Below are 19,325 nucleotides of genomic sequence, written 5' to 3'. Positions count from 1 at the left end.
CAATCGCCCATGCTTCAAGCAGGTATACACAGTGATAAATAATTATGAGATTAAACGAACTTACCTGTAAGTGAAGTTCTATCTCGATTATACGAAGCTCCTGTTCGAGAGGTTTTTAACAGTGTAGTCTACGTCTTATGCTCCAGCATCGTCACAATTTTCAAAGCTCATATCCAAAGCTAAAAAAAAAGTTAGTTTCCCGCTTCCTGAACGCAGCTGTCAACTAATGTCATTATGTTTAAATGATGTGTACGTTAGGTAACTAGCAATGAAACAACCGAGTGGTTTGCGAGCCGGTTTATTACTGGCGCATGACGCGCCGTTAAATAGGTAGGTATCACCGATAGGTACCTATGCACCATTCCTCCGACATCATTTTGAGGACCTGGTGATCACACAAAATTACAATATAATACAATATAAGTTATAACTTATACTACTACTTAAAACTTAAAAGAAACGCTTATAATCAATTGCCTTCCTAGGTCTCAAAACTGGGCCGAGCGTTCTGCCGTTATTATTATTAGTAGCACCCTGCTCGTCTAACTTTTCAGCGGCTCCCTCAGTACCTTCAGATTCCGTCTCATTCACATCAACAAATTCATCCCTCGCTTCAACCCACTCATCATTGGCAACTTCCTCCCTGGGGACGTCGGTTGTATTATTATCATCAGTTGTATACGTTAATGTTTCATTCCCAAATTCTGTGTTTTCACGTGTTTCTGTGGGAGGTGTTGTCAACGTTGCGTGTGGCTGTGACAGTTGCTGAGGTGACAATGTGGATGAGTCAGGGTTCTCACCCTCTGTAGTACAATTTCTGTACATCTTGTACTTATGAAAATTACTATGAGTGGTCTTGTCTGTATAAGATATTATTTGGTCTAGATGTCTTTTACACAAAATATCATAATCATATATTATAAGTAAACTTCAAACATGCGCTGTCCTAATTTTTTAATAATTTTGCCTTTACGCCAGACACCCTTCCTACCAATATAATATCTTGCCCAAACTAAATCTTCTACTTGAAAATGTCGTGATTGTTTATTTATTTCAATATAATCCGTCGACTCGGTGCTTTTATGTGAAAAAATTAAATCTAATCGGCATCTTAAGTCTCGACCAAACATTAACGTTGCTGGAGTAAACCCTGTGGCGTGTATCGCCCTGTGGTGTGTGTGTGTATCGTGTTCCTGTATTCAAATAGAAAACCCAACAATTTTTCATGTATTTGTTGTTGTGAATAGTTACCGTTGACAAATATACACTTAATCATTTTTTTACATGTTTTGACAGAATTTTCTGCCTGGCCATTACTGGACGGGTGATAGATCGGCGACGTTAAATATTTAATTCCATTTCTGCTACAAAATGTAATAAACTCTGAAGAACAAATTTTTACATCATTATCTGATACAATAATGTGTGGAATTCCGAATCTAGAAAACACTTCTTTTAACTTATTAATGAGTGCAGTCGTCGAGGTACCGGTATTCATATAAATACATTCGAGCCACTTGCTATGTGCGTCTATAACTATTAAATAGACGTTTTGGTTAATCACCATGTAATCTATATGAATGCGTTGCCACGGTCCTTCTGGGCGCGGCCACGGCGCGGGCGGTGCTCGCGGTGGGGCACAGCGTACGCTGGTACAAGTGTCGCATGCGCCAACTAACTGCTCAATATCGCGATCGATACCCGGCCACCACATTCTACTGCGAGCTATGCTTTTAGTTTTGACAATACCAAAATGTGCCGAGTGCAATTCTTTTAACATTTGGTCCCTATAAACTGTTGGTATAATTATTCTATGTCCTCTAAATAGACAACCATTGTTTACCTCTAAATCTAATTTGCAACGAAAGTAAGGCAAAATATCTTTGCATTTAATTTTCCGTGGCCATCCGTGATTCATATAGCTTATAACCGTTTGCATTACTTTATCGTGTGCAATCGCATTCTTAATGGCCTCAAAGGTAACCGGTTCTTTTGTTGCATCGAGGAATAGAAAAAAACGATTACTCTCGTCTGACTCGTTATCAGCTGTTTGTAGCGGCGCACGTGAAAAATAACCAGCCACTGAGTTGTTTTTACCATTGATGTACTGCACGATATAATTGTACGCAGATAATATGATTGCGTACCGCTGTAAGCGTAAGGCTGCTGTAACCGAAATGCTACTTTTTTTACCAAAGATAGATATGAGAGGTCTATGATCCGTTTTCAATATAAATGGTTCTTGACGGCCGTATAGGTACTGGTGGAAATGTTTTACACCAAAAATTATTGCGGTCGCCTCCTTTTGAATCTGGCTGTAGTTCTTTTCACTAACAGACAAGGACCTCGAGGCGAAAGCAATAGGGCGCTCGCTGCCGTCGGGCAGGCGATGCGCGAGCACGGCGCCGAGGCCGGCCGGGCCCGCGTCCACGGTGAGCACGAGCGGCGCCTCGGGGTCAAAGTGCGCGAGCACGCGCTCCCCGCTCAGCTCCTTCTTCACGCTATCGAGTGCTGTCTGCTGGCGTGCTCCCCACTCCCACTTAGCATTCGATCGTAATAAATCATGCAATGGGTGTAATAATGCTGAGGCATTTGGAATAAAATTCCGATAGTAATTTACTACCCCGAGAAATTGTTTCACCTCTAATACCGATTTAGGCACAGGTGCATTAACTATGGCTTCTACTTTCTTAGGGCACGTTCTCAGACCGTTATGGTCTATTACGTAACCTAAGTAAGTTACACTCTTTTGGAAGAACGAACATTTATCTTTGTGTAACCTTAAGCCTGCATCCTGCATCCTACGTAATACTTCTCTTAGCCTTGATAGGTGAATATCTTTCGTGGGACCTGTGCAGCACACATCATCGAGCCATATACTGACTCCGTCTATACCAGCCAGCAGAGTCTCCATCGCCCTCTGAAAAATCGCTGGTGCATTAGCCAGCCCGTATACCAGGCGGGTATACTTAAATAAACCCTTTGCCGTGTTTATGGTAGTAAGCTCCTGTGAGTCATCTGACAGTTGAAATTGGTTGTAAGCATTGCTTAAATCAATTTTACTGTAATGCTCTCCCCCGCCAATTTTAGAAAATACCTCTTCAATTCGAGGAAGTGGGTACTTATCTATCTTTAGGTCTTTATTTAACGTGCATGAAAAATCGCCTGCTATCTTAACAGTCCCGTTATCCTTTAGTACTGGCACTATAGGAGTGGCATACCGAGAGTGATTAACGGGAACCAATATGCCTAGATCCACCAATCTATCTAATTCCTTTTCGACTTTAGCTTTCAAAGCAAAAGGTACGGTTCGCGACTTAATAAATTTTGGCTCTGAGGTCTCTTTTAGCTGTAAATGTACTTTAAATTTATTGAATGTACCTAATTCTTCGCGCCATAATTCAGGAAATTGCTCCAGCAACGACTGTACGTCATCATCCTTGTTAAAATAATTTAACTTTGTAGTTAGCACCAAATCGAAAGCACACATAAAATCTCGGCCAAGCAGGGGCGGACCTCCATTTTTAACAACAAATATTTTTATTATTTTAGTTTGTTCATTGTAAGTAGCATTACTAACAAAATATCCAAGGGGTGAGATTTTATGTCCATTATATAAGCACATTTTAATATTACAATCATGCAACTCGAAATGGGAAAACAAGTTGTTATACAATTTATCTGAAATAACGGATGAACCTGAGCCGGAGTCTAACTCCATAGTAATGTCTTTTCCGCCTAAATTTAAATTCAGCACAATAGGTTTGTCAGTCACATACCTCAAATTAAAATTATTGCACTCCTCGCAATCGCTGTCCTCACCGTCGTTGGTGGATAAATTATTAACGCGGAGACACTTGTTTTTATCACACACTTTTTTTAAATGGCCTTTAACACCACAGACTTGGCAACGATAACCCTTAAAACGGCACACATCACCAGTATGATTCTTCATACCGCACACTGGACAGCGGACTTCACCACCTGTATGATGATCAGGCCCTGACGAGCTATAAGACGGCGGCGGGCGGGCGGCGGCGCTCGGCGTGCGCCCGCGCTGCCCAGCGGCGCGGCCGCGGCCGGCGCGCATGTTACTACCTTCAAAACTTGCTCGATAAATCGGCTCCTCTTTGATGGTGGTTATCGCCTCTGTCGACACCATCAATTTAGCTGCCCTTGCACATTCGGCCTTCTCAGCTATTTCCAGTGCCCGTGCCAACTTCAATGTAGACGCATCCTGTTCAAAAAGTTTGTCGCGTTCGGGACCCGCGCCCAGGCCAAGAACAAAACGATCCGTCAAATTTGTTTCTAAGGCAGTGCCGAAGTCGCAATAGCTTGCCAACCCCCTTAGTCGCGCCGCCCAATCTCCCAAGCTTTCGCCTGTATGACGCGTAGCCCCGTAGAACTTCGCTTTATCCGCGAACGAACACTGCTTCGTCTTGAAATGGCCATCGAGTAACTTTACCAGCTGATTATACGATAACGCATCTATTTCATCTGGGTATGCTAGATTACGCACTAAACGATAAGACTCGTCCGAGAGATGAGTAATAAGTATTGCACTTTTATTTACTTCTTGCACATTATTAACCTTTAGATATTGAATCAAACGTCCCTTAAATATAGACCATTCTCCGCTTTTATGGTCAAAACTCGACAAATGTCCTAATGTTAGGTTTTCTGTAATTTTGTGCGAATTTGTGTTGCCTTCATATGGCAACACTAGGAGAAAGGGTATAAAAAGGCGTGTTTGTCTTTCATTGGGGCTTTTTTGATTCGAGCACGCATCGAAGGCAGACGTACCATTTTGAACACGTGTACACTTGTGTTTGAGCACGCGTGCGTTTTGGAAATTTAGAGTAAGTAACCAATATACTTATTATTTATTATTTCAATGGTTGTTTTATTTATAGAGCATGTACCTGAGGCAGCTTTATGTATATCCAGGTATCCGTATGTTAGTTAATGATCATGTTACCGTGGTCTTATTACATTTCAGAAGTGGGATCGTATCCATATGTGTTAATCAGGATACACCGTTTTTGAGATATTTTACTTTGGAAATATATCTGTATAAATATATACATATAGGGTTGTCTGAAGAATATTTACATGTTCCAATGTTTTCGAGTTCCAGATTATGCCTCTTGAAGACGAGATCGTTCCACGAAGACGACTGACGAGACGAGCCGAGCCGAGCCGAGCCGAGCCGAGCCGAGCCGAGCCGAGCCGAGCCGAGCCGAGACGAGCCGAGACGAGCCGAGACGAGCCGAGCCGAGCCGAGACGAGCCGAGACGAGCCGAGATGAGCCGAGACGAGCCGAGACGAGCCGAGCCGAGCCGAGACGAGCCGAGACGAGCCGAAACGAGCCGAGACGAGCCGAGCCGAGCCGAGCCGAGCCGAGCCGAGCCGAGCCGAGCCGAGCCGATACAAGCCGGGAGCGCAGCCGAGCCGAGCCGATACAAGCCGGGAGCGCAGCCGGAGAGAGAGCCGGGAGTGCAGCCGGAGAGAGACGTCGCTTCACGCGTCGGCACAACGAGCGACACAGCCAACGACGTCGCGGCGAAGGGCAGGAGGTGCGACGTTCGTCGGCAGCTAAGGGAATAGAAAGGTCAGATAGCCCTACATTTTCATCTATAGATGTTCTTAATATTGTTGAATCATTAGTTAACTTAAGATCTTAACCTAATCCGAAAGCAGTCGCCACATCACATCCTTCCAGTAGTATTATGAACCATGTTACCCGAATTTGGACCCTCATCGAAAAGTCAAAAGATTGATACTTGGTTAAAGAAAGTTAATGAGTGTGCCACTGTTTACGGATGGGATGAGAACAACCGTTATCCACTTCGCAATGCAGAAACTGCAGGAGTTGGCCAGAGTTTGGTATGAAAGCTTCAATTCTATTTTGTACAGCTAGGCAGAATGGCAGCAAAAGTGGTTAGACGCATTTCCTTTTGAACATGATTATGGCCAATCCCTGGAGGATACGCTTAGGCGAAAGAGTAGGTTTGGTGAACCGCTAGAGGTTTATTATTATGAAGAATTAGCCATCGTGAACCGGTGTGACATCGAAGGGAAACGAGCCGTGGACTGCATTATCTACGGATTAAGTGACAAGACAATTAGATCCAGCGATAAGCGTTACGATGTACGCAGCCTGATCAACTCCATTTTCTGATGAGTAATAAGGAGAACCAACCGCCGCCCGATCGCTTTCATTTTAATAAAACAAAGTAGTCGACTGAATCCACAGCGGGAAGTAATAATGACAATAGGGATAAATCAGTTAAGACTTCAAAAAAAAAATTCAAGTTACAAATTATTTTGTTTTAACTGTAGGGAAAAAGGTTACCCGTATCTTAAATGCCCCAAACCTCTGGTCCAATGTACAGGATGTCGTAGGTTCGGTCATAAAATGGAAACTTGCAGTCCCTTTTTTTTTGAAAACCGTGATAATCCGTGTCTGATTGTTGAAATTCTAGTTCTGTGCAATAAAGTATATTTGATTTGATTTCATTTGATTTGATAATCTAGGTAACATTCCTAAAATCATGCGCATACTTACCTCTAAGTCGGGCTCAAAATATTTCAATACAGTTAGGGTAAATGACACCTCTATGATATCGTTTATAGATTTCGGTAGCGAAGTTTCGCTCATAAAACAAACAACGACACTGATTTTGGGGTAGACTTGTGATCAACCCCCGACTCCACTAAAAGTTTTGGTAGTGATTTTATTTTGTCCATGGGCAGGACACAGGTAAATTTATGCATCGACGGTGTTAGTGCGGATGTTTTGTGTCACGTGGTTGACAGTAATCTGCTCAATTGTCCGATATTAGTAGGACAGTCCTTCACCGAACAGAAGCAGGTGCTGGTATTCAAGAATGCCAACGAATTGAGGTTTTATTATGATGATGAATTCCCTTTTGCTAACGGTGGTAGTGGTGATACTGCGAGTGTAAAGGTCGTCTCCGCTTCATGCGCAAGATTGAGTGGAGAGGCGATTATCAGAGCTCGTACTGATGTTGTGATTAATTGATATGTTAGGCTTAGCGGAAGAGTCGTGGGGAAGCCAAACCGAGAATTCACGATAGCCGGCGGGTTATACAAAGTAGAGGAAGGTCAGCTCTTTGTTCATATTACCCCATTGTCAGCTTTTGTTATATTGATGAAGGTGATATTATAGGTAGATGAAATAGAGTTCAGATTGTCAATCATATTTGTACATCACCCACAGACCTCGTTGGCGAGCATTTAGGTATAGAACCTAAAGATGTTAACTTTAGCAAAAACGCTTGAAGAGCCACATAAACGACGTCTATTTTAACATTTTGAACGAATACAAGCATTGCTTCGCGCAATCATTAGAGGAGTTGGGATGTACAAATATGACTGAAATGAAAATTGAATTGAATATTGAGCGTCCTGTGGTTTACCGGCCTTACATATTGTCGCACAAGGAACGACAACAAGTAAGAGAAATGGTTGGTGAGATGATGAATGCGGGGATTGTACGAGAAATTGTATCGGAATATGCGAGTCCAATTATGTTGGTTCGTAAGAAGGACGGTAAACAAAGGCTCTGTGTTGGTTATAGGTTTCTGAATTCAATGACAGTTAAGATAAGGTACCTGATGGCAGTGATTGAAGACGAGATTGCTCGATTAGTGGGGCAGGCCTACTTTATAACTTTGGATCTGGCATCTGGATACTACCAGGTGCCTATTGCAGAAGAATCGAAACCCTTAACTTCCTTTATCACCCCAGACGACCAATATGAATTTAATCGTATGCCGTTTGGGTTGGCTAACGAACCAGCTGTATTTCAAAGGCTGATGAATAAGGTATTGGTTTCCGCTAGGTTCTCAGAAGCTACTGCTTACATCGATGACGTATTAACTTACGAAAAGGATGTAGAAGAGTGTTTGGATAGGTAAGAAAGGGTTTTACAGTTGATAGAAAAGGCAAGCCTAACTCTGAATTTGGCAAAATGTAATTTCTTACAGCAGAATTATTAACTATTTGGGTTATGATATTAGCGCTACTAGGGTGCGGCCGGCTGACAAAAAGACACAGTCAGTGTTTGATGTTCCTCGTCCCACCAGTCCACATTCCGTCCGCCAATTTCTGGGACTAGTAGGATATTTTCGGAAAATTTATAAGGAATTACGCGTCTTTATCACATCCGTTGAATAAGTTGCTCAAGAAGGATGTGGAATGGTGTTGGACTGAGGAACAAGAAGCCGCATTTGTTGATCTCAAGAGTAGTCTGATAGATAGGCCAATCTTAGCCATTTACGACCCGACCGCCGAAACACAGTTGCACACTGACGCCAGTGAAGTGGGCGTCAGTGGAATATTGATGCAGCGACGTAATGGAAACGACACCTACCATCCCGTAGCGTACTATAGTCGCCAGACATCTCCAGAAGAGAAAAGGTTTATAAACTTGAGACTCTTGCTATAGTAAGTTCGCTCAAAAGTTTCGGGTTTATCTTCTGGGTCAGAATTTCAAAATCATGACCGATTGTAGTGCGTTGCGCTCCATGCTTTCCAAACGTGATTTGGTTAGACGTATTGCCCGCTGGTGGCTGTTTTTGCTTTTTGAATATCGTGCTGGCACGAAAATGTCGCACGTGGACCTTCTATTTCGGAACCCAATTGAGGATCTTAGTTCAATGGAAATTGACGCTGGTCTTTACCCGACGGTTATGTCAATCAATGAGGGGGACAGGTTGTAGACTCTTCAATTAGGTGATAGTGAACTGGGTCGCATTCGGGAATTTCTTACCACTGATATTGATGCAGATGGGTCAAAGTACATAACAGAAAACTAATTCAAATGAGGGCCTATTCCACGTAAACGAAAAGTCGAGGTGCCTTTTCACACCCTGTACATCAATCACCTTGGACCTTTTTGTGCGATCAAAGAGAGGAAAACTCTTACCTATTGGTAGTCGTAGATGCCTTTACGAAATCTAAATTTATCAGGCCAGTCAGAAATACCAAAAACAGTTACAACAACGCGAGAATTAGAAGATATTTTCTATACATTCAGAAACCCAGATCGAATGATTAGCGACCGCAGTACTTGCTTCACATCGTACGTGTTCAAACGTTTTGCTCGGATAAAGGTATTAGACACGTGTTGAACGCAGTTGCAAGTCCTAGGTCCAATGGACAAGTAGAGCAGTGTAATCGCACGATGTTAGGGTCGTTAACTGCGCAAAATCTTAATTTTGACAAGAACGTCTGGGATGACAAGATAGGTAGAGTCCAATGGGGCATGAACAACACCCGTCGGAAGACAACGGGACGGACTGAGGTAATGTTTGGACTTCAGATGGATGCGGAAATTAATCCTATGTTGAACGAAATAGTATGCGAAACGCAAAATTATACTTTATTGTCAGTTCGGGAATCCCTTAAAGATGTAAAAATTGACGATTCAAAGTGTAACAATGTTACCTACTGAATAAACATATTTTTGAGTTTGAATTTGTTGGGATTGATGACTACTTCATTTAACAAATCGAATGTCACCCTGGATTCACGTTAATGATGATAAAGAAAGTAGTGATGAAGATGACTGATTGTGTCATTATTATATACAATCAAAAGAAAGTAAGTAGAGGTACTGTTTGTTGGATGAAACTGTAAGATGTGTATTTAGTAATAGCTTGAGAAGGAGGGCTCATAGCTATTTAGTTAAGGTGACTTTCAATTTTGTGAGGAGGGTTTGTATACGATGGTTACAAGTGTGAGAAAGAAGGTTCACACTCAATTGCTTTGCAATAGTTCGTGAGAAAGAAGGGTTTGCGAACTATTGCCAACTTGAATAGCTTTATAATGTTATGATTATTTTAATTATCGTATATAAGAAGGAAGGGTTTGTATACGATAGTTACAAGTGTGAGAAAGAAGGTTCACACTCAATTGCTTTGCAATAGTTCGTGAGAAAGAAGGGTTTGCGAACTATTACCAACTTGAATAGCTTTATAATATTATGATTATTTTAATTATCGTATATAAGAAGGAAGGGTTTGTATACGATAGTTACAAGTGTGAGAAAGAAGGTTCACACTCAATTGCTTTGCAATAGTTCGTGAGAAAGAAAGGTTTGCGAACTATTGCCAACTTGAATAGCTTTGTAATATTATGATTATTTTAATTATCGTATATAAGAAGGAAAGGTTTGTATACGATAGTTACAAGTGTGAGAAAGAAGGTTCACACTCAATTGCTTTGCAATGGTTCGTGAGAAGGAAGGGTTTGCGAACTATTGACAACTTGAGTAGCTTTATATTATGATTATTTTAATTATCGTATATAAGAAGGAAGGTTTGTATACGATAATTACAAGTGTGAGAAAGAAGGTTCACACTCAATTGCTTTGCAATGGTTCGTGAGAAGGAAGGGTTTGCGAACTATTGACAACTTGAATAGCTTTAATGATTAGAAAGAAGAGCTGATGTTTCACCCCGTAAATGTGATTATATGTCGTTGTACTTTTAGATTTTAAGTGAAGCTTTGTAACTGTTCTCGATGAGTGTGGAATCACTTGGCCCGCCGAATGTTAGGTTTGAACATTAGACGTTTTGTCTACGTGCATGAGGACATGCACGACGTCAGGATGGACGAATGTTAGGTTTTCTGTAATTTTGTGCGAATTTGTGTTGCCTTCATATGGCAACACTAGGAGAAAGGGTATAAAAAGGCGTGTTTGTCTTTCATTGGGGCTTTTTTGATTCGAGCACGCATCGAAGGCAGACGTACCATTTTGAACACGTGTACACTTGTGTTTGAGCACGCGTGCGTTTTGGAAATTTAGAGTAAGTAACCAATATACTTATTATTTATTATTTCAATGGTTGTTTTATTTATAGAGCATGTACCTGAGGCAGCTTTATGTATATCCAGGTATCCGTATGTTAGTTAATGATCATGTTACCGTGGTCTTATTACACTATATACGACATTTTTTTTTTAACACGCGCGTGGGTACTGCTATCCTCGTTCGCCAATGATGTGTACGTTAGGTAACTAGCAATGAAACAACCGAGTGGTTTGCGAGCCGGTTTATTACTGGCGCATGACGCGCCGTTAAATAGGTAGGTATCACCGATAGGTACCTATGCACCATGTTTCATGTTTCATGGACATGGGCATGTTTCATGGACAACTCCATCACCTGTGGAAGCTTTAGGGCGGGATATTAAAATTGAAGGGAGGGAGTCCTCTCGAACAAGGAGCTTCGTATAATCGAGATAGAACTTCACTTACAGGTAAGTTCGTTTAATCTCATAATTATACTCGCTCCTTGTTCGAGAGGTTTTTAACAGTGTAGATGTTCAAAGTTTAGTTGGGAATGAAACATTTAAATTGAAACGAGTACCAATAATATGATTATTCATTAATGAATAAAGTACATTGTTATCACGAAAGCTAATTAAGCTGCCCATGACTTTAATCCCAATAAAGGCAGTCAGAGGCACAGCCGTCGCCTGATAAACTCAGCGCGGCGTTCCACCAAACGTTTTGATATTATCATGTAAAAAACAATAAGAATAATAACTGTTCGCTAAACAAGTTTCACCAGTTCTCAAGAATGGAATCGATATTATGTATGTTATATATGGTTATACTATACTGTACTAGAATAGATACATATTTCTAAATAATAAAGTTGAAGTTGAGCAAGTACATTAAATACCTATTTCACATTACTATCAATTTCACAACAAAAGAACTACACAAGAACAAATTTCTGATGGGGCTCAACATCAAGATTGGCTATAAGAGCCTCACAGGGACCTCACCATAGAGCACATTTCCGAAGCTCTTGAACAACAACGATAGTTATAGTCGAAAGGACTGTGAGACTTCATCATATAGTATAACACTCATTTTTCATTGGCACACCAAGGGCTACAATAATTATCAAAGTTACACATTATATGTTTACATACATAAAAGAAGAAGAAATACATAAAGAAGAACTTGTAATGACGAGGGCACCCAGACACAAGATTGATTGTAACATCCTGTGCTAAGTTGGCAATTGTTGTCGACATTAAGTAGTTAAATGAATCCTAAGACAACATGTCAAATTGATTGGAGAAAATACAAATATAAGTGCAAGTAAGAATTTCGATACATTTATTCAAATGACCTTTTTCATTAAAATATTCAGAACCACTGAACTAAACTTTCCTCTTTATTATAAGATATTGTTAAATGAGGCTGAAAGTATAAAGAGGGGAAGTGCATTTACATTATGTACTTGTGTGATAATTATCTTCGTAATAATTAAGATTTTGTTTTTATTAAAATAGATTACCTGAGCCCAAGTTATTGTGTACTAGCTGGTACCCGCGACTTCGTCTGCGTACTTTTAATTTGAATATTAAGGATTATATAAAAGGAACGGTATAGCATGTGATTAAAAGAGAGTAAGTAGGTATATTTAAAAAAAATAAAAAATATCTGTTTACAGTCGTTATAAAGTACCTATGTATTCCATTGAGTGGCAGAAATTACCTAGGAATATTTATCGGTCCCTTATGTCCAAGACACTTACAGGGGTCAGCGTCACGTTGTGTACAAAAATATTTTAAAATGACCTAATTTAAAACTTTTTTGTACACAACGTTTGCTATTTTGTTATTATTTGTTAAAATGTAGAAATTGTTAGGACTCGACACTCGCGAGCAGGCCACGTATACACCACGTGCGCTCCCCCACCACAAGACAGCGCCGTTGACTGCCGCCACACTTCGGCGAATGTGCGCGACGACGAACGACGACCGACGGCAGTGGCGGCGATGCAGAGTATTCGTTAAAAGGAACTTTATCTACAAAAGCCAAATTTTTTTAACTTGATACACCCAGTGTGCACACAGTATATCCAAACCGTTATCAATAATTTTTAATCGCTCTATCAAGGAGGGTATATTTCCCGATGTATGGAAGGAAGCAAACATAGTTCCAATTCATAAAAAGGGGTCTAAGACAATCATACAGAACTACCGACCAATCTCTATACTGAACACAATAGCAAAGTTATTTGAGAGGATTGTATACGATACTATTTATAATACAATAGCTTCCAATATTAGCGAATTCCAGCACGGCTTTTTGCGTCGCAGGTCGGTATACACTAATCTATGTCCCTTTACTAGATATATTTCTCGGAGTATGGAGGAAAACAGTCAGGTGGACGTGATCTACACGGATTTCGAAAAGGCGTTTGACCGTGTGGATCACGTCATACTATTACACAAATTATATAACCTTGGTATACAGGGCGATTTGTTCCGTTGGGTAAAATCCTATATAACAAATAGAACGCAAGCAGTGGTGCTGGGTGGTTACAAGTCTAACTATATACACATCCCCTCTGGAGTCCCCCAGGGATCCCATTTGGGACCTTTATTTTATAATGCGTATTTATTCGACATCCATACGTGCTTTGTACATTCCAGGCACTTACTCTACGCTGATGATAAAAAAATTTACCTAAAAATATCTAAACTTGATGACTACAGGAAAATTCAAGCAGATCTAAACCGGCTTTCGATATATTATGCATATAACAGAATTAACGTGAATGTTGACAAATGCACACAAATTACCTTCACTCGTAAAAAGAAGCCAATACTGTTTGATTATAATATACATAACATTCTACTTCAACGGGTTGTACAGTCTCGTGACCTGGGCGTTATTTTGGACAGCCAACTTTCCTTCAGCAAACACATTGACACGATTGTTGAAAAAGCCTATAAAAATCTAGGATTTGTTATGCGAGTCTGTAAGCCCTTTGACGACATAGCCTGCATTAAGATGGTCTATTATGCCTATGTAAGAAGTGTTTTGGAGTTTGGAAGCGTAATATGGAATCCACAATACAAAAAATATGTCGAAAAAATTGAACGCATTCAAAAAAAATTCATTAAACACCTTAATTATAGAGAGAAAATAAAATTACCATCCTATGAGGAGGGATGCATATATCACCGCGTCAGTAATCTGAAGGATAGAAGAATACTACTGGACATGGCCTTTTTGCACGATATAGTTAACGCAAGTCTTGATTGTCCCGCACTTACATCATCTATCTCTCTTATCACGCCACAACGACGCCCTCGACATCCCTTACATAAAGTATTTCATATCCAGCGGAATCGCACAAACTACGGAAGCAACGATTTTACTTCACGAGCACTTAATGTTTATAATAATACATTTAGTGATTTTGACATTTATGCTTTATCGAAACCTTCTTTTAAGAAACTTGTACTCGAGAGGTTATCTAAATTATAAATTAGAAGCATATAAATAACCATCATGTAGTTAAATCCATATTATATATATATATATATATATATATATATATATATATATATATATATATATAATTTATATATATATACACTTCTCATCAAAAAAATCGAAACACTTCCGTTTTCATTGTTTCTGTCCGAATTTAACACAAAAAAGAATTCATACGATGAAAAAAAATACATAAATGTATAGCTGGCAGTTTGGCCATTACAGTAATAAGCGAAAATTCTAAATTCAAAATTAGAATTTCATTTGTTTATCTTATAAACGAAATGAATCACTGTTTTGAGACAAATGTGTGTTTAGGGTTGGAGTACATTTAGCGTTTAAAAACTAAAAATTGGCGCCTATCCTTAAACTTTTTGTTTTTTATTTCAATACTGTGACTTTGGGACGTCTGAAAAAAGGTTTTTTTTCTAAAACGTATGGATACTTCGCCCACAGAAGCCGCCCAAGTTGTGGCATTGCTGGATTCTGGCCTTAGTCAGCGTGTTGTGGCTGCAAGACTGCATCTAAGCCTGTCATCTGTTCATAGAGTCTATAAACGTTATCGGGAGACTGGTTTGTTCACGCGCCGTTCAGGATCTGGCAGGAATCGGGTCACTTCTGAGCGAGATGATCGATTTATTGTAACAACTTCTTTAAGAAATCGACACCTTAACGCTTTTCAACTGCAGCAGCGGCTTCGTGTTGTACGAAGGGTGGCTGTAAGTGACTCTACAATTAGAAGAAGGTTGAAGGATCGTGGACTGGTACCGCATAAGCCAGCAAATGGGCCGAAATTAACTGCAGACCATCGAACAGCGCGCCTTAACTTTGCACGTGAGCACCTAAATTGGTCATACCTACAGTGGAGCAAAGTTCTCTTTTCTGATGAGTGTAAAATTATGCTGTATGGTAACGACGGAAGGAACAAGGTCTACAGAAGAGACGGAGAACGCTATGCACAATGCTGCATTGAAGAAAAGGTCAGCTATGGTGGCGGTTCGTGGACGGTTTGGGGAGGAATCAGCGCCGACGGTAAGACAGAGCTTGCTTTCGTGTCTGGGCCACGTCTGCCTGCACTAAACTGTCATCGGTACGTCGAAGAGTGTCTCGAGCCTCATGTGATGCCCTATGCACATTTTATTGGCAACGGCTTCATATTCATGCACGACAATGCTAGGGCTCACACCGCGGGCGTCGTACGAGATTATCTTAACGAAGTCGATATCTCTATTATGGAATGGCCAGCAAGAAGCCCGGACATGAATCCCATTGAACATCTGTGGGATGAATTAAAGAGACGAATTCGAGCAAGAGATCCTGCCCCAGAAACACTTAGCCAGCTGTAAGATGCAATCCAAGAGGAATGGGACAATATACCACAGCATGTGATCGTGACTCTCATCCGATCGATGAAGAACCGTATGGAAGCAGTAATTAGAGCTCGGGGAGGGAATACAAGTTATTAAATAAACGTTTTTTAGCTTTTTTTTTCATTTACGTGTGTTATTTTATCCATTTCCTTTATACTCCATACGGAATAAAAATGACTCATTTAACAAAATACGAAACCTATGAAAAATTCATTTAAATTTAGAACATTAACATTAAGATTTGATAAGCTCATATTACTCACTATTAAACGACATTTAACATTTATTCCTAAATGTACACATTTTTCTGATAATCCTGACAAAACGTAAACTTGCAAGGTGTTTCGATTTTTTTGATGAGAAGTGTATATATAATTTATAATTTAGATAACCTCTCGAGTACAAGTTTCTTAAAAGAAGGTTTCGATAAAGCATAAATGTCAAAATCACTAAATGTATTATTATAAACATTATTATTATTATTATTATTTACTTAGATATATTGTGCTATTAATGTTATATGTATGTATTTATTTTGTTATTTCATTGTCTTTTGTATTGGTTTAATACAATACAATATAATATAAAATACGTAAGTAAATGTTACACACACACACAGACACACGCGAACACGGTTCATTTAAATATGCATGTTATGATATCCTGTTATTGGCGAAGAAATTTTGTACATGTATTATATAAGAAAACGACTATTGTTAATGCTGTTGGATATCTAAATAAATAAATAAATAAAACTACTAAATATCATGTTCCTAGGTACAGTGGTTAATATTTTGTATACAAAAAGTTTGGCTTCGTAGTTCCCGTTCCGAATCCGTTCCGTTCCGTTCGAATTTCGGAAAATCCGTTTGTTGAAAAACTCTGCACATCCTAAGAGACCTACGTACCAAGTTTCATGGTTTTATCTTCAAAAATGACGAATACCCATACAAACATTCAACCCGTATTTCACCCCCATACTGGTAAAAATTTCAAAATGCTTGAACAAACGATTTTTTGTTTGTTATTTAGTGCCTAAACACAAAATTTAATATTTTTATCTTGAAAAATGACGAACCTCATAAAAAATTTCAACACCTATTTCATCCCCTCAAAGATCGAATTTTCAAAAACGCTTTAACAAATTGTTTTTTTATTTCTTATCAAGTTCCTAAATATAAAGTTTCGTGGTTTTATCCCCAAAAATGACGAACTCCCATACAAATTTCAGCAACGCTAGAACAAATGTTTAATTATTTTTTATCAAGTGCTTAAATATAAAGTTTCATGGATTTATATTTTAAAATTAAAATATCCCATACAAACTTTCAACCCCTATTTCAATCTCTTCGTCCCTTCTTTTCGCAATAAAAGGTATCCTATTTTCTTTCTCAGGGTCTAAAGATTGTCTGTGCCAAATTTAATCAAAATCGGTTGAGAGGTTTTAGCGGGAAAGCGTAACAGACAGACAGACAGACAGACAGACAGAGTTACTTTCGCATTTATAATATTAGTAAGGATTATTTTCCCTCGTTAAATAGTAAACAAACTAAGTGTAGGTGTTATAATTTCGTTGACGAACTGATTACCTATCCGTTTCTTTGTCTAAAATGAGTATTACCTTATTACTATGATTGATTACTGGGCTTAAAGTTCGTATAAATGTCTATCGAATTACCTCCTCAAGTTTAAAACGTAGCTAGTCATGTAGTACTATATTAATTATGTGGTGTAAGTAATTAGATTTTATCTGTATGTAATGTAACAGTCCGTTGAATAAAAAAACTTATACAAATCAGATCAATTAATTGGCGTAATGTGATTCTAGAAAGAGTTTTAATGTTAATAGATAGCTAGCTATAGCTATGTGTAGGTTCCTGTAGGAATGAGATATAACTGTTTAATAAAGACAGTTGCATCAAAATTTTATCATAAATTCCCTAAATTATAGCGCCTACCTACCCTCTAAGTTAGAAAAGTGATCAAATACTAACTTGAGGTCACTCAGTTTAAAAAAAAACATCGAAATCATTCCAGTAGCTATGGCGTCATGCGCTTCTTGACACGATCACGAAATCTAGATTTCCGCGGGAATGAGGTATTTTCCCGCCATAAAAAGTAGCCTGTGTCCGTGCCTAAGATCCTATCTTTAAATTAACCAAGTCTTATAAAATTCCGTTCAGACGTTAAGGCGTGAATGAGGCAAACTTTTAAAACAAACAATTAAAAATCACTAACCTAGTTTTCTGTCTACTGCCTACGCCTTAAGTACGATAGCATAAATATTAATAGGCCATATCCTTTTCTAGATTACTATCTATCAGCTAACTAAATTTCATCAAAATCCGTTGAGCCGTTTAGGCATGATAGACAAAACTCCCAGCAAAAACCATAAAAAAATCACTAACTCAATTCAGTTTTCTGCCTACTTCCTACCCCCTAAGTACGATGACGTGATCAATTTGATCGTACAACCGTTTTTAGATAACCAACTATTACCTTACTAAATTTCATTAAAATCCGTTCAGCCGTTTAGACGTGAAAGAGCAAAAGTCCCAACAAAAACGACTACAAATCACTAAATCAATTTAGTTATCTGCCAACTGCCTACCCCCTAAGAACGATGGCGTGATTATTTATAGCCTATGACCATTTCTAGGTTATCATCTATCACCATACCAAATTTCATCAAAATCCGTTGAGCCGTTTAGGCGTGAAAGAGTAACAGACAGACAGACAGACAGACAGACAGACAGACAGACAGACAGAGTTACTTTCGCATTTATAATATTAGTATGGATACTTGTGGTCTGCAAGCAGTGCGTGTTCAAGAAAATTGTTAGCTGAGTTGGCATTCTCAAATTCCACCACAACCCGATTACGACCTGCCAGTTTGATACCATCCTTAAGGATTCCTTGTACTTTCCTTTGGAACATAATTTTTGCGAATTTCAGAAGACGAATAGTGAAACCTGCAGATGGGTCTTTCTCTTCACGTGAGACATGGACAATAAATGGTGCAGAATCTGAATCACTGTAGTTTAATTTTGAACCTGAAAACTCTGGGAGGGTGTAAGTGTGTTGTATAGAAGCCATAGCAGGAGTTAGGTTATCTCGCTTTGCTAAGGAGTGATCAATTAGTTCCTGGGTGCGCTTAATGGCCTTCTGGACACTACTGCAACTATCATTTTTACCCGATATATGTGTACTATCCACTATCATAACATCGTCAATAGATGAAGTGTTACCTCCACCCCCGTCAGGGGGCTCATCAGTCTCCATCACCAAGGGGCTACTCACCTATTCTGTGCCTATACACAAAAACAACACGAACACAACACAGAAATATCACAAACAATTGTTAGTATGCACAGAAACGACAGTTCGTAACCGATTTCTGTTATAAAACGAAATTTAGAGTCCACACACGTGTAGTAACCAATACCGCAACGAGCAGCCCCACTTTCCAAAAACCTGTCTCTCAGCTCAGCCAGCTGTCAGTCTGACACACGAACCAACAATGTTGCCAACCAAAATAAAAATCTAGCAAACCATAGATTCGCCGAATCAACGACAACAAACGACTAATCCAAAACAATATAATTATAATATATC

The 19,325-nt window shown here is 39.3% G+C and overlaps 1 protein-coding gene across 1 annotated transcript; it reads right to left on the bottom strand.

Moving 5' to 3' along the window:
- Positions 1-331: 331 nt before the first annotated feature.
- On the bottom strand, positions 332-18,992 carry LOC126380920 (uncharacterized). Its single transcript, XM_050030489.1, has 3 exons — positions 18,959-18,992; positions 3,780-4,680; positions 332-385 (listed from the first exon to the last, which is right to left on the bottom strand). Exons 1-3 carry the CDS (start codon positions 18,990-18,992, stop codon positions 373-375), a joined length of 948 nt encoding a protein of 315 aa, XP_049886446.1. The 3' UTR covers positions 332-372.
- Positions 18,993-19,325: the final 333 nt, after the last annotated feature.

Source organism: Pectinophora gossypiella, unplaced genomic scaffold (assembly GCF_024362695.1).
Source record: "Pectinophora gossypiella unplaced genomic scaffold, ilPecGoss1.1 Pgos_31, whole genome shotgun sequence".
Taxonomy (NCBI): domain Eukaryota; kingdom Metazoa; phylum Arthropoda; class Insecta; order Lepidoptera; family Gelechiidae; genus Pectinophora; species Pectinophora gossypiella.
The sequence above is the reverse complement of the archived record's forward strand: the minus strand, read 5'-3'. Positions and strand labels throughout refer to the sequence as shown.